Source organism: Urocitellus parryii, chromosome 9, assembly GCF_045843805.1.
Source record: "Urocitellus parryii isolate mUroPar1 chromosome 9, mUroPar1.hap1, whole genome shotgun sequence".
Taxonomy (NCBI): Eukaryota; Metazoa; Chordata; class Mammalia; order Rodentia; family Sciuridae; genus Urocitellus; species Urocitellus parryii.
In genome coordinates, this window is record NC_135539.1 from 93,017,951 (window position 1) to 93,042,916 (window position 24,966).

General features: G+C 36.2%; 1 protein-coding gene across 1 annotated transcript in view; it reads left to right on the top strand.

The window, feature by feature from the left end:
• The window catches only part of Sccpdh (saccharopine dehydrogenase (putative)), a 43,094-nt gene that overhangs the window by 14,009 nt on the left and 4,119 nt on the right, over positions 1–24,966 (top strand). Inside the window, exons 5-10 of the mRNA XM_026390734.2 lie at positions 876–925; positions 10,049–10,179; positions 11,002–11,119; positions 12,118–12,237; positions 12,333–12,389; positions 17,833–17,944. Of these exons, the coding sequence (XP_026246519.1) occupies positions 876–925; positions 10,049–10,179; positions 11,002–11,119; positions 12,118–12,237; positions 12,333–12,389; positions 17,833–17,944 (588 nt within the window). The remainder of the gene's footprint in view (positions 1–875; positions 926–10,048; positions 10,180–11,001; positions 11,120–12,117; positions 12,238–12,332; positions 12,390–17,832; positions 17,945–24,966) is intronic.

The window sequence follows — 24,966 nt, forward strand, 5'->3', positions numbered from 1 at the left end:
TATACTTTTATGATCTCTTCTGGATTTTTGCCAGTGATGATGCCGAAATATTTATATGGCCATAGTTCTGTTCTGCTGTAACATCTTAAACATCTTTGTTGATAACGTATTTGTTACCTTGCTCAGTGTCCACTTTGAAAGGCCCAAATTAAAAAGTTTTCTCTTGGAATTAAAACCAGGAACTATTTCTTAAGGAATGGATATTTTTTTATTTTGTCAAATTCTAGGAGTTAGCTATCCCATTTTGTTTTGTTTTGGTTTTACATTAAACTCAAGAAACTCAAATATTAAATACTTAAACACTATACTTATGTATTATCTTCATCATTAATACAATTTATTTCTTCCCTTTTTTGGCTTTGGTTTTTAGTTTTTATATTTATTGTATATATATATATATTTTATTTTAACAACCTTGTTTTAAATATTTTATAAGCCATCATAAAGAGTGTTTTATTAGTTTTTCTAAACATTTGTTATAAACCACTACTAATAAGCCCTTGAAAGCTATTATATTTGAATACAAAATAATTTAGATAGATCTGAGTTTGAGAACTGTGTAATGAGCCTTTCAGAATGAGTGAGTTAAGTTGTTGCTTATCAGGGAAGTTTCTTAGCATTCTCACTGTAAATACTAGAAAAGATTTTGTCAGTACTAGCAGTTAGCTTTATGGTAAATAACCCTTTCTGACAGTTTACCCTGTATTAACTGCTTCTTAATTATGTGTATAATAACATCACAAAACTGATATCTGTATAGATTTTCTGATTATATAAGCTGTAGGCTTAGTTGGTCCTTAAGTGTGAATAGTTTATTACTTATCCTTGCAGAATAATTTAGATTTTGTTTGACTTTATTTTTCCTATTATTTTAGGTACTTTGACTGCTGTGGAAAGTTTCCTTACTGTACATTCAGGACCTGAGGTTAGTTTTTCTGTTTTTCAAGTGTTTTTTTAAAGTTAATAGAGAAACTTACTAAGTACTGGGCCATTTGGCCATTCTTGAGCCAATAAATCAGAAACATTTTGGAAATGAATGATGTATGTCTCTTTAAAAAAAAGATTTAGATTAATTAAATATTATATATACTTGTAATATTTACTCTGTGTCACTATGTTTAACTTTAAATAGTAAAGACTAAATTCTTTTGACTTAAAATATATATTTTATTTATTTATTTGGTACCAGGAATTGAACCCAGGGGCACTTAACCACTGAGCCACATCTCTAGCCCTTTCTATATTTTATTTAGAGACAGGGTCTCACTGAGTTGCTTAGCACCTCACTAAGTTGCTGAGGCTTCCTTAGCTTCCTGAGCTGCTGGAATCACAGGCATGCACCATTGTGCCTGGCTAAAATATGTTTATTTTTAAAACACCTGTACAATTTATTAGAATGAGTCCAACATTAAAGAATTTTTCATTTATTGCTGTTGATCAAGACAACTATTACCTTAGTGCAAGTTAGTTATTTTTATTAGATACTATTGTAACCATAAAAGACATTTGAGGGACTGTGGCTGGGGCTCAGTGGTAAAGCATAAAGGGCTCGCCTAGCACATTTGAGGTGCTGGGTTCAATCCTCAGCACCACAAAAAAATAAATAAAATAAAGACATTGTGTCCAACTACAACTAAAAAAAAAAAATTTTGAGGTAAATCCAGTCCTACAAAATTTATAATCTATTTGGGAACAGAAGATAGTTACATTTCTGGGAAAGGATTATAGTTTATGACAGTATTTTTATTGCCAGTAGCACCTAACTGAATTCTAGGTTAGGCTTCATAAGTATTTGTTCTTTTTAAAATATATTTATTTAATAAATATTGTGTAGTAGTACAAATATATATAGATGGAGGGAAATGGATGGCATTAGAGCAGATTATGCTAAGTGAAGCTAGTCAATCTTTAAAAAACAAATACCAAATGACTCCTTTGATATAAGGGGAGTAAACAAGGACAGGGTAGGGACGAAGAGCTTGAGAAGAAGATTTACATTAAACAGGGATGAGAGGTGGGAGGGATAGGGAGTGAGAAGGGAAATTGCATGGAAATGGAAGGCGATCCTCAGGGTTATACAAAATGTCATATAAGAGGAAAGGAGGGGTAAGACAAGATAATACAAATGGAAGAAATGATTTACAGTAGAAGGGGTAGAGAGAGAAAAGGGGAGGGGAGGGGAGGGGAGGGGAGGGGAGGGGGGATAGTAGAGAATAGGACAGACAGCAGAATACATCAGACACTAGAAAGGCAATATGTCAATCAATGGAAGGGTAACTGATGTGATACAGCAATCTGTATACGGGGTAAAATTGGGAGTTCATAATCCACTTGAATCAAACCGTGTAATATGATGTATTAAGAACTATGTAATGTTATGAACGACCAATAAAAAAAAAACAAAAAAACAAATATATATAGAAAGGCAAGGTAAAAAATACATATAGATGAATAAGATGCAAGCCCTACATAGGTTATAATTTAGTTTGGGAGGAGATAGAAAGTGTTATTGAAGTGATGTGGTGAAATTCAGTAGGTTTCTGAGAATATAAAGTTCGTCTGGTTAGGGGCTAGAGATCAAGAACTTTCTGGAGAAGCTGGGTTATGGGGGTTATGGACTGAATTTCAGGGGCTGGTGCTATGGAGATGTGAAGAAGAGGAAATGTATGTTGAACATCCCTTATCTGAAAATTTGAAATCCAAAGTGCTTCAAAATCTGAAACTTTTTTTTTTCAACACAATGCCTATGGTGCTGAGTATTGGAACCCCAGTCCCGCCCATGCTAGGTGAACGCTCTACCACTGAGCCAAAATCCTAACCCCCAAAATCTGAAACTTTTGATCATGAACATGATATTCAAAAAGTTTGGATTTCAGAGCACTTCAGATTTTGAATTTGGAATGCTATGTTAAATAAATGAAGAAGAAAAAACTTGAAACACCTCTGGTCCCAAGCATGTGGGATAAGGGATACTAACTTGTAAACAAGACAAAGGCACAAAGATGGAATGACCTGAAGCATGTTTAGGTTAAGAGTGAAGATTCTGTTCATCTGAATTGTGGTTAAAACAATTAGCTTTAGAAACAAAGATTAAATGAAAACAAAGAGCTTTAGAAAATATGCTTATGTTTTTGTTTATCTGCTAGAATATAAGAATAAAAGGAAGTGAGAGTGGGCCTGAGTAATTTGGGAATGCCTCATAGAGGCCTTACTGACATTAGCCTTGAAAAGTGAATAGCTTTTGGAAGGTCAGAGTCTGAACAAAGGCCCAGAAACAAGAATGAGAAAGGCTTTAAAAACCCAACAAAACAAAAAGCCATTTATTGATTTGTATGACCAAATGTCTGCAAATATCTCACTGGGTCTCAGTGTTTAAGAATATTATCCAAACTCTTTTTCTCTTCCTCTTTTTGTTTTTCTTTCTTTCTGGCTCCCCCCAGCATCCCCAGCCCCAAAGGCTTTCAAGCAGGCATGGAAGGTGCTGGCAGCCCTAAGTACATGTTGGTTCATGGTTCCCAAGAAGAGCTACCAGAGTTTACATATCAAATGTCAGAGAAACTTACTAAGTACTGGGCCATTTGGCCATTCTTGAGCCAATAAATCAGTGGAACCTGGGTCATGGAGTAATGGATTGCCCAGGTCTAGATCACCTGAAGCTGGTATGATTAGGGTCAACCCCATTTAAACAGCACTAAACAGGTTCCAAATAGGAAAGAGAGTTGTACCAACAGAAGGTGGGACAAGAGGCTGTAGGAAATTAGTGCAGGACTGATAAAAAGCAGATGGTTATTACAGGGAAATGGTGAGAAAATTGGTAAAGCTAGATAGAGGCCTTCTTTGAAAGAGCAGCAGGAGATGCCATTAGAAAAACCAGATAGGTGGGCTGGGGATGTGGCTCAAGCAGTAGTGCACTCGCCTGGCATGCGTGCAGCCCGGGTTCTATCCTCAGCACCACATGCCAACAAAGATGTTGTGTCCACTGAAAACTAAAAAATAAATATTAAAAAAATTCTAAAAAAAAAAAAAAAGAAAAAAGAAAAACCAGGTAGATCTAATGATGGTCTCTTCCCTTTACTAGAAGCAACAAAAGAACTTTTGAGTGGTTGGTTCTTACAGAATCAAGAATCTTTTCATCAAATGTTAAGAGTACAGGTTTTGGAGCTGGATTTCCTGAGCTTAAATTCTGGCTCTGCCACTTATCAGTGATGTGATGAGCAGTTTATTTATTCTAATGTGCCTCATTTTGTTCATTATAAAATATAATTAGGGGGCTGGGGTTGTGGCTCAGCAGTAGAGCACTCAACTCGCTTGTGTGAGGCCCTGGGTTCCATCCTCAACACCACATAAAAATAAATAAAATAAAGGTATTGTGTCCAACTACAACTAAAAAATAAATATTAAAAAAAAGATAAGAGTGTTTACTTCATATGGTAATATGAATATTAAATTGAATACCAATTAAAACCTGCTCTGCACTTAGTAATTACTCAATAAATATTTTGTTATTATTAATATAAAGAATTAAGTGAAGACAGAATAGTTGCAGCATATACATCATGGCAGTTTCCCTTTCTCATTTCCTTCAAAGTAAAAGAGCCTTGATTTCACAAAGATGGAACAGAGATATTTTTCCTTGATTCTGTTTAGTCCTTTGGCATTAGACAGACTATTATTCTCCTACCATCCCTTATCCAACATTTTACTCCTATTTTTACATAAGAAAATAGTTAATCATAGACTATAACTAGGACATAGAGGACGACTCAAAGAATTGCAGAGGATTGAGGGGCTGGGATTGTGGCTCAGCGGTAAGATCGCTCGTCTAGCATGTGCGAGGTTCGATCCTCAGCACCACATAAAAATAAAATAAATACAATAAAGATATTGTGTCCAGTTAAACTAAAAAATAAATATTTTAAAAAAAGAATTGCAGAGGATTGAAATTATATATTGTAGGGCAGTGCTACCCACTAGATCTTCCCACAGTGATAGACATATTCCATAAATGCCATATGGTGGCCACCATATTGGATAGTTTAGTCTAAAGTTATACTAGAACCCATCTCTGTTTTTATGTGGCTGAAAACTAAGAATGGTTTTTACATTTTCAAAGGAATGTCACAAAAAAGACAAGAATATGCACCAGAAATCATATGTGACCTATAAAAACTAAAATATTTACAGCCCTTTACAGAAATGGTTTGAGAACCCCTGCTCTAGTATTTTAGTCTGTAATGCAGTTATACTAGAAATCAATAATAAGATCACAAGAAAACTTAGACCTTTTCTTAAGAGATAACGTCCAGTTGCCTAACTGACATCTCTGTTTGGACATTGGGTAGATATCTGAAAGTGTATTTGTCCACAGTGGAACTTCTGTTTTCCCTTTTCATATGTGCTTTAATCCACAGTTTATTTGTAACTGTTAATGCCAAATGGTGGAGTGTTTGCTAACTGCTTTCTCTGAAACCCACATCCAGTCTGTCAGGAAATCCATTGAATTTACCTTGAAATATGTGAAAATCTTTTTTTTTTAACCCTTTCTCTTACTACCACCCTATTCTTGGTACTGCCTGTTCCCCTACAGTCTGTTCTCTATGCAACAGCCACAGTGATCCTTTTTTTTAAAATAGGGTCTCACTATGTTGCCCAGGCTGGCCCACAGCTTTTGGGATCAAGTGATTCTCCATTCTCCTCCCCAGTTGGCTACATAGTGACCCTTTTAAATATAACCCAGACCATGTTACTCCTTCGAATTCTTTAGTGCCTTTTACATTCAGTAGGAAAGCCAAAATCCTTACCATAGTGTGCATAGTTAGAAGTGATTTGGCTCTAGTGGCCTCTCTAGCCTTCTCTTCCAGTTTGCCCTTATTCATTCTTTTCCAGTTATGCTGACTTCAGTGCTGCTCTTGAACACAAGAGCACACTTCTGCCTTAGGGCTTTGTATCAGCTGTTTTCTTTGCCTGAAAAGGGTTTTCCAAGATATTTGCATGACTCTCTCCTTCTTAATCTTATCTCAAATGTCATTCTATTAATGAATGTTCAGAGCTTATCCTACCTACATTCCCAGCTTTTTTTTAATCTGCTTTCCTTTTTCTCCTTTCCTATAATACTTCTCATCCCCCTGAATTCTACATATTTTCTGCCAATTTTATCATTCTCTCTAGAATGTGAACACTTCAGAAGGATAAGTCTTTCTGTTTAATTCATCAAGCACTTAGAATAGTGCTAAACACATAATAGCAGCTCAATAAGTGTTTGTTGAATGAATCGAGTGGACAAGAATAGTGTAACCTTGGTTCCAAAACCCTATAAGAGCAATTCTGCAATGTAAAAAAAAGTTAATCCATCTCATAGGAACTTAGAAGTAAACCTTTACCAAAATATTAGTGAATTAAAACCAGTAATATGTAAAAAGAATAATACAATTTGACCAATTTGGTTTTAGAGCAGTAATGCAAAGTTTAACATTCTCTAATCTCTCTAATTCACCTCATAAACAAGCAAAAGGGGGGAAATCACTAGATCATCTCAAAAGAGAAAAAGTATTTAGTAAAATATAGTATCCATTCATGATTAAAACTTAGAGCAAAACTAGGAGTAGAATGGAATATTTTTAAAAAGCAATAACAAATATGAAACCAGTGTTTAACATTGAAAACTTCGCTTTGAGATCAGGAATAAAATATTGATGCCCACTATCCAGCCAGATCCTAGCCAGAGCAGTAAGGTAGGAAAACAGAAATTAATTGTATATAGACTAGAAGGGAAGAAAAAATAGTATTTTTTGCAGATGACATAATTGTGAATGTAGAAAATCAAAAAGGATATACAGGTAATATTTGAATTAATAAAAGAGTCTTATAAATTACTGGAAAAACTAATTTTTAAATAAAGTCATACACGTTGGCTTAGGATCTGACTTCCTTAACAAGACTCCTAAAATCAAGAATCAATAAATGTGATGGATTCAAATTAAGAAGCTTCTTCTCAGCAAAGGAAACAATAACGTGAGGAGAAAGCCTACAAATTGAGAGAAAATCTTTATCACATGCACTTCTGATAAAGCATTAATCTCTAAGATACATAAAGAACTCAAACAACTTAACACCAAAAAAAAAAAAAACCTAATCAATAAATGGGCTAAGGAACTGAACAGACACTTCACAGAAGAAATACAATTGATCAACAAATACATGAAAAAGTGTTTAATGTCTCTAGCAATTAGAGAAATGCAAATCAAAACTACTCTGATTTCATCTCACACCTGTCAGAATGGCAATCATCAAGAATACAGGCAGCAATAAATGTTGGCAAGGATGTGGGGGGAAAAGGTACACTCATATATTGCTGGTGGGACTGCAAATTGGTGTAACCACTAAGGAAAGCAGTGTGGAGATTCCTCAGAAAACTGGGATGGAACTACCATTTGACCCAGCTATCCCACTACTTGATTTATATCTAAAAGACTTAAAATCAGCATACTACACTACAGTAATACAGCCATGTCAGTGTTTATAGCAGCTCAATTCACAATAGCTAAAATATGGAACCAACCTAGGTGTCCCTCAATACATGAATGGATAAAGAAAATGTGGTATATATACTCAATGGAATATTACTTAGTTTTAAAGAAGAGTGAAATTATGGCATCTGCCAGTAAATGGTTGGAGTTGGAGAATATCATGCTAAGTGAAATAAGCCAATCCCACAAAACCAAAGGTCAAATGTTTTCTCTAATATGTGGATGTTAATTTACAATAAGGTGGGGGACACTAGGGAAGAATAGTATCTATTCTAATACCTTAGATTAGTAGAGGGAAGTGTTGTGTGGATAGGAAAGATAGTAGAATGAAACAGACATTATTACTTTATGTATGTATGTGACTACATGACCAATATGATTCTGCAACATGTACACTGAGAAAAGTGAGAAATTATATCGCATCTATGTATGATATATCAAAGACATAAATGCATTCTACTTTCATGTATAACTAATTAAAACATAAAAAATTAAATCCTTAAATTAAAAAAAAGTTCTTGAGATCAGTATACATGTGTGAATCTATAACAATGAATGCCACTATTATGCATAGTTATAAGACACCAATAAAAATATATGCATAGATAAATAAATAAAAAAGTGAAAAGGCCAGCTACAGAATAGGAGTTACCTACAACACATGAAGAATCCTGACATCACAATTTTGAACATAGGAAGCCAACTCTAATATATTTTGCATGATTCCATTTCTATAAAATGTAAAACTGGCAAAACTAATTGTACTATTTAGAGATAATTACTTAGGTGGTAAAATTCTAAAGAAAGAGCTAGGTGCAATGGCACACACGTGTAATCCCAGCAGCTGGGGAAGCTGAGGCAGAAGGATCGCAAGTTCAAAGGCAACCTCAGCAAAAGCGAGGCACTTAGCAACTCAGTGAGACTCTATCTCTAAATAAAATACAAAATAGGGCTGGAGGTGTGGCTTAGTGCCCCTGAGTTCAATCCCTGGTACCAAAAATAAATTCTAAAGAAAGAAATTTTTCTTGATTAGTTAAAGACAACAGAAAGAGGGCCTTCTTGGATCTGGCTTTACTGTGTTGTTCATGACCTGGATGGTTATGTGTATGTTGGCTTCATAGTTTCATTTACTTATAAATTTATATAGTATGCACTTTTTCTATATATTTTTTCAGTGAAATAAAGTTTAAATTTTTAATTGAATTTAATTTTTACCTTTTTAAAAATTTTTGCTTTTTCATGTCTGATTTGTACAAAATACTTTTACATTTTTTAAAAAATGTTTTCTCCTAGTGTTTGGAAATCTTCATATTTGTAAATAGTTCAAATTGGTCAGCCCTAGATTAAGTAGTATAGCAAATCTAACCTTTAAGACTTTTAGTTCTGTGATACTTTTAATAAAACAGAAGAATTCAATCTGTACCAAAATGGAAATTAGACTTGGTATCTCTGCTTTTTCAGTGTCATTAAAGCTAAGAAACTAACTCTGTAATTAAGATTTAATAGCTGTTACAATGGCACACGCCTGTAATCCCAGTGGCTCGGGAGGTTGAGGCAAGAGGATCGAGAGTTCAAAGCCGGCCTCAGCAAAATTGAGATGTTAAGCCAACTCAGTGAGATCCCGTCTCTTCAAAATCCAAAAAAATAGGGCTGGGGATGTGGCTCAGTGGTTGAGTGCCCCTGAGTTCAATCCCTGGTACCAAAAAAAATAAATAAATAAAAGAATTAATCTAGAAGTTAAGAAGAGCCAGCACTTTGACAATACATTCAGAAGATAAATCTTCTCTTGTGCTCTCCTTTCTTCCACTCATTTCTCATTGCAGTCAGGGGGAGGGGTTAAGGAAAGCATAGTTATCTTGGAAGAGTGAAGGGCACTAAGAACTAAGAGTGTCAGGAAAGAGGTAACAAGGTAAGATCAAGTAACTATAGGATTCTAGATCAAAAATAAACCAAAGATTGAGGAAATCTCTTACAATATAAATCACATTAGTGAACTTTAAATTTTTTAAGAAGCTTATTTTAAAAAGACTTCAGTGGGAAGACAGGTATATAATTTTGGGCTGAAATAAGAGGTGACGGAGGAAGGAGAACTGGGTATAACAGGATGGATAGATGGACAGTATGTTATATACGTTGCATAAATGTACATGTGAATGTATCTTGAAATTTGAAGGAATCAGGATAGGATAGGGATATGATTAGAGAGGCTACTTTTGAAAGAATAGTTATTTAGCTGAGTACAACTGATAAAATAAAACTAAATTTCTTATTTCCAAGAGCAAGAATACTGATAGGAAGAAAGAGGAAAGGTCTTATGTAAATATTGAATATGGTCAAGCTAATGAGTGTTACTGCTGCTTGGCTGGTCATGAAAATCCAACTAAAGATTATCAAATAAGGAATTGTGTTTTTTACAAATAGAAATGAAATGTTGTTTGCAACAGTTTTAAGTTACTTGCTTTTTATCTTTCAGTAATTACCCCTTAAGACATGTTTATTTAACTCTTGAAATATTTTATTAGGGATTGTGTATTCATGATGGTACCTGGAAGTCAGCAATTTATGGTTTTGGAGCTCGGAGTAATTTGAGAAAACTAAGAAGTGCATCAAATCTGAAACCTGTCCCACTCATTGGTACAAAATTGAAAAAAAGGTATGTCAATTCAAAATCTATTCTTTATTTGGTTTTAAGTATATTGTTTTGGGGTTAGCTATTAATAAAGAGTGTTACTAAGGAAAGCTTGGAGATTATTTTGTATTTAAGTTCAGGATTATTTTCAAAGATAAAATGTAATTAACACATTATCCTATGCATAAGTACTTTACATGTAATAGTACTTTTAAAAGTGCATTTTCCGATGCCATCTCACTACCAATGTCAAAATTAAATGTCAGTTAAGTTTCACGCAGTCAAATCTTCTTAAAGTGTGATGATCTGAATGTAAATTAATCAATGTTACTCCTAGCACTTATATGCACTTATGTGTAAGAATGTTACCAGATATGAGTTTAGGGTTGCACTGTTGAAAAGAATGCCTTCTAAATCAATGTCTAGAGAGATGGAGGAGGGAGTTAAAAGGTTAAAACCACACTTACCTGTAATGGTATGAAGAAATTCAACACAGTTTCACTTGTTACTTATTTGGGTGTAGGTATAGAAAATAAGGGGAAAACTACAGAAGTAAATTTTAATTAAAAGCCCACCTACTATCTTTATTGTTATTAAGGCCTCAAGTAAAGTTTTTAATTTGTTTATTCAAAAAATTACCCACTGAGGGGCTGGGGTTGTGGCTCAGTGTAGCGCGCTTGCCTAGCATGTGTGACACACTGGGTTCAATTCTTAGCACCGCATACAAATAAATAATAAAATAAAGGTCCATCAACAACTAAAAATATTTTTTTAAAAATTACCCGATGAATTTGTGGTCACTGTAGTTGGAGGAAATGCAAAATATTCATATGTTTGTCCTTGCAGGTGGCCTGTTTCTTATTGTAGAGAACTCAACACATATTCCATTCCTTTCTTGGGATCTGATATGTCTGTTGTAAAGCGGACTCAACGTTACTTGTATGAAGTTTTAGAGGAATCACCAGTAAGTAAATATGATTGAATTATTAATAAGAGTATTCTATGTTTGTTGTATTTCCCCTATCTATTTAATGAAGGTTTTTATATTTATAAAGAAAGAAGAGAGTACTAATTAAAGCATTGTTTCAGCTTCTAGAACTATACAGAATTGCAAGGGTAGAGCATTTTGCATTTTATGGGGGTAATTATAACCATGCCCCATGATTCAAATCTAGCCTATTAAATACCACGTAACATGATGTAACAGAAAATTCTGGTGTCATAAACATGTAACAGTCCCTGCTCAGTGTCTCAGCTGCTAGATCACATTCTACGATGGCTTGTGAAGGTCTCTAGGACCTCCTTCCTTTCCTTACCTTGGTTCCTGTGGAGTACCTTTGTACTCCTTTTGGTGAGGGAAGTAATGGTTCCCAATGCTGAGACTTGAAGAGAAAACTATATCTCAAGTTAAAAAGTGGAGGTTAAATTTTTCTCATAGGAGTTTAAGTGGAGTTTCCATTCTAGAATGTTTCATTGCCAAACCCAGATATATTATGGAATATGTGGATTTTTTTTGCTCAAGTAGGGGATGCTAATTACCATTTGTATCAATTTCTTTTAAAAATAGGCACTGAGGACTGGGGGTATATCTCAGTGGTAGGTGAGTAAGGATCACTTGCCACTGATTCCTTTACACCACTATTTCACATTTTACCCCCTAGTAGAATTACACCATCACTTGCTAATTCTTTTATTTTTCATTAGTGGCTTTTTTCAAAAATCTACCCAACCCCCAGCATGTATGAGGCCCCGAAGGTGCTCAATCTCTAGCATCAGAGAGAAAAATAAAAAAATGTTCCCAGTGTCTGGTTTCTGAACAAGCTTTCAGAACTTAATGCACTGATAAAGTGGAAACTGCTTTGTTCATATTTGTGACTGGAGAGAACTTGAAAAGTAGCTAATATTCTTACAGTACTTGGTATAAAATGTAGGGGTAACATTCTAACTTTGCTCTCAAACTAGGTTCAATATGCTGCTTATATAACTATGGGAGGCATCACCTCTGTTATTAAGCTGATGTTTGCAGGACTTTTCTTTTTATTTTTTGTGAGGTTTGGCATTGGAAGGCATCTTCTCATAAAAGTAAGTAAAATTTTATGAAATTAAATCTTTAAAAGTGTTTCTCATGAATTTAAAAAAAAATATCACTGATGGTTTGTTTTTTCTTTTTCCTTTAGTTCCCATGGCTCTTCTCCTTTGGTTATTTTTCCAAACAAGGTCCAACACAAAAACAGGTAAATCTCTCTTTTGTATCCAGGTCTCCAAAATAATATTTTTCTTTATTTTATTTTGGGTCTGAGGATGTAACTCAATGGTAGAGCACTTGCCTAGTGTTTTAGTCAGCTGTTTTGCTGCTGTGACGAAAAAGACCCAATCAGAACAACAATAGAGGAGGAAAAGTTTATTTAAGGGCTCACAGTTTCAGAGGTCTCAGCTGGCTCCATTCCTCGGGGCTTAAGGTGAGGCAGAGCAATAGGGCAGAAGAGTATGGCAGAAGTGGCTCACATGATGATCAGAAAGCAAAGAGAGATCTCCACTCTCCAAATACAAAATATATACCCTATAGCCACACCCCCAATGCCCCATCTTCTCCAGCCACACCCCACCTGCCTTCAGTTATCACTTAATTAATCCCATTGGGTGATTAAGTCACTGATTGGGTTTGGCTTTCGTAACCCAATCATTTCTTCTCTGAACTTTCTTGCATTGTCTCACACTTGAGCTTTTGGGGACACTTCACATCCAAGCCATAGCACCTAGCACACATGAAGCTCAAATCCCAGCACCCCAGCAAAAAAAAAAAAAAAAAAAAAAAAAAAAAAAAGTTGTCCTGTTATTTTGTATTTACTCTTTTTCAGTACAGTGATAGCAGACAGCAATATGTAGACTTGGTGGGGGACTTACTGTGTTTCAGATATTCTTTTAAATTCTTTGCATAGATCACCTAATCTTATACTCACCTTGGAAAAATAGGTATTATTATTAGGTCCATTTTACATATGAGGAAACTTAAGGCACATAAGGTTGAGAACCTTGCCCATGGTCCTATTGCTAGTAAATAGCCAGCTGGGATGAGAACCCAGTCAGCTGACTCCAGAATTTGTATTATCCTTCTTCATAGAGTGCTGAAATATTTTTATTCCTCCATTTTTCTTTTATCTCTTCTTTGCCTTCAGGTTTCCACTTCGTCTTCCCTATACCCTGAATTCCCAAGGCAGATAAAGTGAATTATCTTGTGTTCAATATCCTCAACACTACAGCTGCCTGGTTTTTTACCATTAGTGTAACAGATCCCAACCCTGAGTTTGGGTGTGGGTCATTTACCCTGCATCTCCTTTACACAGGGCACTTCTGGGGAGAAATTCCACTACTGAGCAGATGGTCCCCCACAAATTCTCATTTTATCCTCTAGTGAAATTCTAAGATCACTTGTCACTGATTCCTTTACTTTTCATTAGTGGCTTTTTTCAAAAATCTACCCAACCCCAAACCTATTCTCTATCTGTCCACTATCTTGATTTCTACTTCCCTAAAAGAACTGAGAGCATCTCTTGTGTTCTTGAATTCTACCCTTAGACCTGTCATCATTGTTCCCATCATCACCTTCTTTACTTTTTCTGGAAAAAGTGTTTTTCTATACACCATGCTCATAACAACATTAGCATTTATTGTGCTGCAGCCACTGGGCTACAGTCTCTATATCTTATTTAGTCCTCCAGCAGCCATTGAGGCAGAGGTATTATTATCATCCACGTATATAGTTGAGGAAATAAACAGAGGGTGTTATTTGTCTAAGTCCACACAACTAGAATGTAGTGGATCCTAAATTCAAACTAGTCTGAGTCTTAGCCGTGACTACCACTTTTGATCCGATTCCCTCCTGACTACATCAGTTGATTATTCCTTTTCTCTCCTCTAGATTCTACCTCTTGCCTCTGTACAGGTTCTTTCTTCTCATTCTGAAAACATTCTAATGTCTTTTTCAGCCTGAGAGAGAGCCCTGGCCTTTCCTTCACCCTTCATTATTCCCTCTAACATTACCATTGACTTCTTAAAAAATGTTTTTATTGGTGCATTGTAGTTGTAATAGTGGGGTTCATTTGACATATCATACATGAATGAATATAATTTGCTCCATTTCTATCTCCAGTACTTCCTCTTTCCCACCTCTCCTCCCTTCTGCTCTACCCCTTCCTCTCCTCTTCTGGTCTTTCTTCTATTTATTTATCATTATTTTCATTGGTGCTTTATAGATATACATAAAGTTGAAATTCACTGTGGTGTACTCATATATATACATAGCATAATTTGGTCTATTTCATTCTCCCTTTTCCTATTCTTACTTTCTCCCATCTTTGACTTTATATCTGCTAAATGCATTGAGTGCTTGTTAGTCCTTATGTAATATCAGTTATCTTTGACATTATTATTGTCCTTCTTTGAAATACTTGGAATACTTACTTCCTCTGGCTTGTGAGTAATAGTTCTATTAAGTTTCCTTTCTCTTTCTCCTACTTCATCTCCTTTATACCCTTAAATATTGATCATTCCAGGGCTTCATCCTTGGCCCTCTTCTCACTTACTCTAAGTGATAGCAGAGCTTTTAACACACACATTTATATTTACAGATTGATAGAGCCATCTATTTTACTAGGCAGATATCCCATGGGCACTTCAAATTCAACAACCCCAAATCTGCACTTTCCCCCAAACTGTCTTTTTTCCTATATTTTCCATCTGACACCATCATCTTCCAACCAGAAATATAGGCATTCTAGATTTTTCTCTAAACCCATCATAATTGACTTGGATCAGGCCTTTATCTGTCTTTTTCTTTTAATTGTGGTAAAATATACAAAACAAATTTACCATTTTAAATATTTCAAGTGTTCAGTGACATTTAGTACATTTCGTATTTTTGTGCAACCATAATTACCATCCAGATCTATAACTATTTTTATCTGGTAACACTGAAATATTGTAATCATTAAATAATATCTCCCATTACCCCACTCCCTAGCCTTTGTAACCACCATTTTACTTGCTGTTGCTATGGATTTGATGACTGTAGATACCTTATATAAATGGAATGACAAAGTATTTGTCTTTTGTGTCTGGCCTTATTTCACTTAGCTTAATGTCCTCAGGGTTCATCCGTGTTGTAGCATGTGCCAGAATCTCCTTCCTTTTTAAGGCTGAATAATATTCCATTTTAGGTATATACCACATTTTGTTGATCTGTTCATCTGTGAGTAGATACTTGGTTTGTTCCAACATTGTGGATCCTGACTATTGTGGATCATGCTGCTATGAACATGGGTGTGCAGCGGTCTTTTCAGTGCTTTGGTCTACATTCTTTTACATATATATACAGAAATGGAATTGCTAGATCATATATTAATTCTATTTTTAATTTTTTAAATATTTATTTTTTAGTTGTAGTTAGACACAATACTTTTATTCATTTATTTGTATGTGGTGCTAAGGATTGAACCTAGGGCCTCACATATGCTAGGTGAGCGCTCTACTGCTGAGCCACAACCCCAGCCCTCTGTTTTTAATTTTTTGAGGAACCACTAAACTCTTTTTCATAGTGACTTCCAATAGTATAACAGGGTTCCAATTTTTCCACATCTTCACCAACATTTGCTTTTTTTTAAAGTTTTTTGGATAATAACCATTGTAATGGGTGTGAGGTCTTATGGGTGAGGGTCTTATGGTAGTTTTCGTTTGTTTTTCTCTAATGATTAGTGATGTTGACCATATTTTCATGTGTTTACAGACCATTTGTATATCTTCTTTAGAGAAATGTCTCTTCAAGTCCCTTTGCCCATTTTAAAATTATTTTATAGTTGTTTATTTAGTTTTAGGATTCTTGGTCTGTTTTGGATCTGAGCCCCTTTTGAGAAATTTGGGTTGCAAGTGTTTTCTCCTGTTCTGTGAGTTGCATTCTCATTCTTTGGATAGTACAGGCCTTTATTTCTGGACTGATGTTTCATAGCCTTCTGTAGTTTCTTTCTAATCCATCTTTTCATGACCATCTAAGAGGTCTTTCTAAGACAGAAAATCTGACTCTGTTATTGCCTTTTTTATATAATTTATTTATTTTGTTTCTTGTTATTGACTTAAAAAAAAAAAAACCCAAGAAAAAAACACTTCCCTAACTACTTTTGCAGTGATTCTTTACTGGGATTCTATTTGTCAGAATCACCCAAGGATGTTTTGGGATTTTTTTCCCCAAAAAAATACATATGCCCTGATTCACATTCTGATTTAGTAGATCTAGACTGTGGCCTGAAAATATAAAGCAGTGGTTCCCAACTCTGGGAAAGAACAAAAATGATGATCAGAGATTCTGGTTCATGGTCTGGAATGTAGTCTGGTCACTGGAGTTTTTAAAAGCTTCCCAGTTATGCTAATGTGCTGCCAAGGTTGAGAATCACCGCTGTAGAAATATGCTCCTAGTCAGGTTGAATAATTTTGATACATACCCCTAGAGCATGACTGATAGGAAGTCCATCTCCAGAGGTGTGAGGCCACCCTAGACACATTATGATCTAGTTCTAGATGGCATATCAGTTTTATTTTTTTATCAACCTCTGATTAATTGGAGTACTAGCTCAAAGACTATGTTGAAAATTGTTCTAAAGCTGAATGTGTGCCTAGCCTGTAAGAGGGTTATGATCACAGCACATATGCCATAGCAGGGGAGGGGACAAGTGTGCATTGTATATCTGACCTTGTCTGTACCTCTTGAATTGTAGATTCTAGATATACCATGCTACTGCATCCCTTCTTGTCTTTAATGGTTGCTCCATTCTGGAATGTACCTTACTTTTTGTTTAATAAACTTCTATTAAAATATGTGTGTGCATACATTTTAAAACTCTGCCCTCAGCCACAGGAAATTTAATAATGCCCAGCTTTGAGTTTTTCCTTCATTTATTAGTTCATGTCTCATATTGTTATTAAATTTGCTTAAGTGCTGGGGTTGTGGCTCCGTGGTAGAGCATTTGCCTGGCATGTGTGAGCATGGGTTTGATTCTCAGACCACATATAAAAAAACAAATAAAGGTCCGTTGACAACTAAAAAACATATATTTAAAAAATTTGCTTATCAATCTCTTTCCTCAATGAATTGTAAATTCCAGGAAAGAAATAGTTTATTTATATCATAGGGCCTAATATATATAGTATCTGACCTTTAAATTGATATTTAATAAATATAATTTTGATTATGGCTGAATTCTTTGATACCTTATTCCTAAATTTAGTAATTATAAAAGATGATAGGATAAATGCTCTAAATTTAATTTTTTGAATTTAATTTTTATATCTGTGAGTGATGTAATTGTATGTCTGTTCCCCACGCCTCTTCTAGCTTTTCCTCTTAAACTGCCTATATTGATGGTGCACTCATTCTTTAAGCTATAACCTAAGAATCATCTTCATCTCATCCGTATTACTCATCATCTCTTCCACTCCACTTCACACCAGTCACCAAAACTTATAACTTCAAAGAATTCACGTTTTCCCATGCTTAAATGATAACAAGATGTTGTGATAGACAAAATATTGATTTTTTATCTATTTATCACATGAAGTAGAAATAAGTTTTATTATGTTCCAGAAGGAAATGACATATTTATTAAATGAACCTTTTGCTTTCTCTTGCAGATGGATGGCTCATCATTTACATTGACATTCTTTGGTCAAGGATACAAACAAGGCCTTTCTACTGATAAGCTCAAACCAAATATCAGAATTTGTACTCAGGTGAAAGGACCAGGTATTTCACATATGACTTAAGAATGCTTGGGAGTTTTACATTGTGATATAATCTATAAAGTGATATGTCATTACAATCTATTCTTTCTTTATTTTCTTTTTGGGTACTGGGGATTGAACTCAGGGGTACTCAACCACTGACCCACATCCCTGGCCCTATTTTCTGTTTTATCTAGAGACAGGGTCTCACTGAGTTGCTTAGCACCTCACCTTTGCTGAGGCTGGCTTTGAACTTGTGATCCTCCTGCTTCAGCCTCCCAAGCCATTGGGATTATAGGTACCACCGCACCCAGCTTATCTTTTCTTTATTTAAAGCTTAGTTGTTTGCACAAAATATTTAAATAATTTAAAATTATTCTGTCAATGGAAGGATTGAAAGTATTAGTATAAGCCAATTTTATTAGTGCATCCTTCCCTCTGTTTTTTTCTCATTACCATTTAATAATTCAGAATAGAAAATTTAAATTAATAACAAGAAAAGGTGCTACTTCATTTTTACTTGTTTTAACCTCATGCTTAAGCAGTCTAACATGAGCCAAATCTGTGATCCCAGGTGTTTTGGGAGTCTTTGAACACCCAGATATTGTCTGGAAAACATGTGCATTTTTCCTAGGAGGGTTAGTGCCGCAAACTGCCCGGCCCCGGGCCGGCTGAGTCCCGCTCCTGCTGCCGAGCACTGCCTGCGGCACCCCTGCTGAGCGATTCCCTGCTGAGCTGTCAGTGCACCCGGGCTTGCAATCTTGCAACCCGGTTGGGCACAAAAACACAAGCCAGTCAAACTGAGACAAAGTTTTATTTAGAGAGAGGCCGTGTGCGTCCCCTAACAGGTGGGTCCGCCACGTGTGTGTTCTACCTGAGCCGGGGGGTTTCCCCTTCCCCCGGAACACCCTCCTACCATCCTTTCCCAACCAATGGGAACTCTCCCATTACAAGAGTGACATGAGTAACCTGAGTCCTGAAAATGGGCCCAGCTAGACAGCATGAGTCCAATTACCATATGAATGTGAATTGCTGGCTGGCAGTCATAAAATCCAAAGGTGCCTGTATCAATATTTTTGCTGTGGCTCCTAACATCTGCCCCCTTCTGTTTAAATAAACAACAGGCAAATGTGGCTAGGGACCGTGCCTGTTAGGTATGTCCAATTCACATATGGTTCTTACCCGTCATGGGAAAACTGACCTTATTGCGTCAGTCTCCTGGCTTAGGTTGATACCACTGTAACCGAATCATACCCGTCACTGACTACCGGTCCAGTATATAGCCATACCTGTGTAATAGGCCTATGCACCAGTGGGGGGGTGAGGTTCTTGCCTCACCTCTGTTGGCCCCCAAATTTAACCTTGGTGCCAGTGGGGGGGTGAGGTTCTTGCCTCACCTCTGTTGGCCCCCAAAATCAGACCATCACTAGCAGAAGGGAGAAAGATGCAGAATTGCCACGACACCAAGCCAATTGACGGCTCCTTTGGAAACACTGGTGACACATCGGCTAAGATATAGCACTACCAGTTCGCTGTATCAACAAATAGAGCACAATGCATACAGGTGATACATAGTCCAGGCAAGTTGTGTAAGCAGTTCAAAGTGGAGGAGTCTATCAATATGTCCATTTCCTCCCAAGGTAAATTAAGTCCTTGATTGAGCAGTTCAAATTGGAGGAGTCTATCAATATGTCTATTTCCTCCCAAAGTAAATTAAGTCCTTGATTGAGCAGTCTTATTGAGTTATTTTGATTGATGTATCAATTTATACAGTTTATAGTGATAGCTATCATAAAAGTTGTAGTTTGGTCTTAGTCTTCACCGGCACTGGGATGGAGATGGGAATTATGGCCATGTTGCTAAAGAGACATTATCCTGAACAGAATTATGAAATATAATGAAAAGGAAAGGTGAAAGTAAACAAACATATCTGTTAACCACCTTTAAAAACAAAATTTAATAACAGCTGTTTACCTAAAGTAAATTAAACCATATAAGTCACGTGACTAAATTTTTTTTTTTTTTGAATACTAGTATCTATTTATATATGAGCGCTCCTTGTAAATGAAATATGGACATACACACATACAGACATACAACACAAAACAGCATACATAACATAGAACATATAAGACAATAGTAAATAAAGGCCTTGTAGCTATAGCTAGGTGAAATCTCCATTGCAATGTTTAAAAACTTTACAGTTAAAAAATAAATAAATAAATAAAACACAGTCAAAAAAATAAAACTGATCAGAAAAACATTAACCTAGGTTTATATGAGCTTAAAAAATAAGGTAAAATAAAATAAAATAAAATAGAACTTTATGATGTGGGAAAAATGCAAATAATAAAATAGATATTGAAAAAGGCACCGTGGTAAATCACTGTCGCAGATGCAAGAATAGCCAGGCTGGAACTCTGGATATCAGCTGTTATGGATTTGAGTCAAATCATCTTCTTTTTCTGTAGAAATTGTTTTAGTTAATCTCTCTGGAATCCAAATTGGTTGCTGTTCCTCCTGTGGAAAAACACAGACGGAGCCCCGACTCCAGACTATTACTGGGTCCGGACCTTTCCATTGTCCTGTTAGAATATCTTTCCAAAGTACCTTAGGCTTATGTACATTTTTCGGATACATATGTCTTTCCGCAGCACTAAGTCCTGATGAATCCAAATTTAGAAAGTTTAGAGTAAAAAGGGTTATTTTAAGTTTATCTTTGGGGGATATATACCCCTTACTAATTCCCTCCCTTTGCTTTAATAAGTACATTTTTATAGTTTGATGAGCTCTTTCAACTATGCCTTGTCCCTGTGGGTTGTATGGGATTCCTGTTATATGAGTAATGCCAAATGATGAGCAAAATTGTTTAAAAGACTTGGAGATGTAACCAGGACCGTTATCGGTTTTTAACTGTTTAGGAACACCCACAGTGGCAAAATTTTGTAAGCAATGAGCTATAACATCTTTAGTTTTTTCTCCGGGATGAAGGGAGCCCATCAAAAATCCAGAAGAAGTATCAACTGTAACATGTAAATATTTTAATTTTCCAAATTCTGGCAAGTGTGTGACGTCCATCTGCCAAATATGGTTAGGTATCAGTCCTCTAGGATTGACTCCAAGATTAACTTGTGGCAAAAATGTCACACAATTTTGACATTGTTTTATTATATGTCTGGCTTGTTCTTTAGTTATTTTAAAACGTTTTTGTAAAGTATTAGCATTGACATGGAACCTTTTATGAAAATTTATAGCTTCTTCTATTGTGGAGAAAATATGTATGTCATGTGTAGATTTATCTGCTAGTTCATTACCCAAACTAAGGGCTCCAGGCAATCCTGTATGTGCTCTGATATGTCCTATAAAGAATGGATCCTTTCTATCCCAGATTAGACTTTGTATAGCAGAAAACAAAGAGAAAACAGTAGAGGAAGGAGAAATCCTACCAGCATCTTCAAGAGATACGATAGCATTAACTACATACTGACTATCAGAAAATAAATTAAATGTAGAATCTTTGAACATCATAAAAGCTTGCAATACTGCATTGAGCTCTACCTTTTGAGCTGATTGGGTACTAAAAATGTAAAAGTTTGATCAGGAGTAACTACTGCTGCTGTACCATTGTTTGACCCATCAGTGAATATATTTGGAGCATTTATGATAGGGGTTTTTCTTGTCATTTTTGGAAAAACTACAGGATGCTTAGACCAAAAAGACAACAAAGGATTAGATGGCAAGTGATTATCAAATGCAACACTAGATTTACACATGATTATTGCCCAAGTATTTAACTCATTAGCTAACTCATCAATTTGATCCATAGTATATGGAGTAATAATTTTATTGGGAGAAATCCCAAACACTCCTTTTGCTGCTTTTATTCCTTTGAGTATTAATTGCCCTACAGCCTCAGGATATCTAGTAAGAATAGTATTAGGAGAATAAGATAAATGTATCCATAATAATGGACCTTCTTGCCAAAATACCCCTGTAGGAATATTCTTTGTCGGTAGTACAATAAATAATAAAGGCAAACTTATATCAATTCTATCCAAATGCATATTTTCCATATATGTTTCAATGATTCTTAATGCCTTTCTAGCTTCAGGCGTTAACATGCGGGGTGAATTTGGATCTGATGGACCCTTTAGAATATCAAATAAAGGTCCTAATTCTCCTGTTGGTATGCCTAGATAAGGCCTTATCCAATTTATATCTCCCAATAACTTTTGAAAGTCATTAAGTGATTTGAATTGATCTACTCGTATTTGAATTTTTGGTGGACGGACCATGGTTGAGGATAATAGAACTCCTAAATAATTAATTGGAAGATTTAATTGTACTTTATCTATTGCTATCTCTAGATTATAATTTTTTAATAAGTTTGTAAGCGTGGCATAACATTCTAGCAATGTGTTTTTATCTTTATGTGCCATTAACACATCATCCATATAGTGAAATATCTGTAGTTCAGGGTTTTGATTTCTAAGTGGCTGGATTGCTTTATCAACATAAATTTGGCACAAAGTTGGGCTGTTAGCCATCCCTTGAGGGAGTACTTTCCATTCATATCTCTGATCAGGACCTTCATGATTCAGTGCAGGGATAGTAAATGCAAAATGCGGACTATCCTCGGGATGAATTGGAATTGAGAAGAAACAATCTTTAATATCTATAGCTAGAACATGCCAGGTTTTTGGTAGAGCAGACAATTGGGGAATCCCTGATTGAGCAGGTCCCATAATAACCATCTCATTATTGATGGCTCTTAAATCTTGTAATAATCTCCATTTACCAGATTTCTTTTTAATAACAAAAATGGGAGTATTATGGGGAGATACGGAAGGTTGTATATGTCCTTCCGCTAATTGCTGTTTGACCAGATCATGGGCTACTTGTATCTTTTCTTTAGTTAGGGGCCACTGAGGAACCCACACTGGTCTTTCTGATTTCCAAGTAATTTTGATTGTCTCAGTGGCCCTTTTTGAAAACCCAATCCATGTTTATCTATCTCTTGATCTACTTGAATTGGTGCTGTTATATCTTGTTCTTGATCTCTTAATCTCTTTTCTTTTCTAAAGCCTTGTTTTGCCCTAGTAGTGGGCGCGTTAGGATTGACGTTATTTGTTAATGTCAATCCTAATTGATCTAGGACGTCTCGTCCCCATAAATTTATGGGGAGATGGTCCAATACATAGGGCTGTATAGTTCCTTCACATCCTTCAGGATCCCTCCAATCTAATACCATTGCACTTCTATGGGGATTAGTTGCCACTCCTAGGCCTCTAAGCGTTTGGGTCGCTTGCTGTAATGGCCAATGTTTAGGCCATTCCTGGCGAGATATGATGCTGAGGTCAGCGCCTGTGTCCAGCAGTCCATTAAAATCATGCCCTTGAATATTTAATTTTAGCATAGGGCGAGAATCTAAATTTAAAGATAGCATAGCCCAATCTACACCTGTGGAGCCTAATCCCTTGGAACCTCTTTCTACATTACAACTGGAAAATTTATCATGTAGGCTTGGTATTATTAATAACTGTGCTATTCTATCTCCTGATGAAATTACTGATATACCTCTTGGAGAACTAGCTATGATTTTTATTTCACCCTCATAATCGGGATCAATTACCCCAGGACTTATCATAAGTCCTTTAAGTGTAGAAGAACTGCGTCCTAATAATAAGCCTACTGTTCCCTGGGGAAGAGGTCCTTTTACTCCTGTGGGAATGATTTGAACTCCCATCTCTGGAGTTAATACTGCTCTGGCAGAGGCACAGATGTCCAACCCTGCGCTCCCTCTAGTCTGTCTGATGAGGGATCTGATGGATAATGCGTCCTGGGCACCACCTTGATGGTGCTGCTGGGTTCCTCCATTGCCCCGTATATTTGTGGTTTTGGGCCCCGGGGCATTGGGCCCTCCAATTCGTTTTTTGACAACGGGGCCTGATGCCTTTCTCCACGATATCGTGGGTAGACACTTGGTCTTTGTCCATTTTTTGATAACGGAATACCCTCTATGGTGGTTTGAGAATGGCATTCATTAGCCCAATGTCTCCCTCTATGGCATCGTGGGCAAATACCCGGGATTCTACTCTTTTGATATCTAGCTTTGTTAAACTCTCCTCCTATGGGGCAATTTCTTTTAAAATGCCCTTCTTGATTGCAATTATAGCATGTTTTTGGCTTGGTACTTAAAGCCTGTTTTACTTCAGCTGCCATGACTTGTCCTTGTTCATTAATGTCTCTACATAATTTAATATATGTGTTTAAATCTTCCTGTTTCCACGGTCTAATGACCTCTTTGCAGCAACGATTTGCTTGATCGTAAGCCAGCTGTTTTATAAATGGCATTGCCTGTTCTGTATTTTCAAATGTCTCAGAGGCTGCTTCAATAAGTCTAGCTACAAAGTCAGCGTAGGGCTCATTAACTCCTTGTATTATCTTAGATAGTTGACCTTGAAAATCCCCTTGTCCCTTTAAAGTTTTCCATGCCTTAATTGCATTTATAGCGACCTGAGCGTATACGCCAGGATCATATCTGAGCTGTTGCATCTGCCCTTGAAATTCCTCTTTTCCCAGTAACATTTTCAGGTCTCGTTCAGGGTAACCTGCTTCTGCATTTCGCCTAGCTGTCTCCTTGCAAAATTCCTCATTGGCAATTTTCCATAATAAATACTGTCCTCTATTTAGCACAGAATTACACACGTTAGCCCAATCTGCTGGTGTTAAATTCCAGCCGGTAATAGATTCGACCATACTGACTGTGAAGGGAGCGGCCGGGCCGTAGGCTGCTACAGCTTCCTTTAATTGCTTTATTATTTTGAAATCTAAGGCACGGTAAACTCGTTCTCTTTCTTCTCCCTGCTCAACTACAGGGCATGCTAGTTTTTGGGGTCCCGCCTCAGGATTCCGTTCATCATCTATGGAGGCAGGTAAAGCTGTTGGTTGAATTATGCCCTCTGGTGGTGGAACGGAGTTAGTAGCAGCCTCCCTATCTGACGACCGTTTTTTCCCTGAGCTTGCCTTGTTCAAATTTTCTTC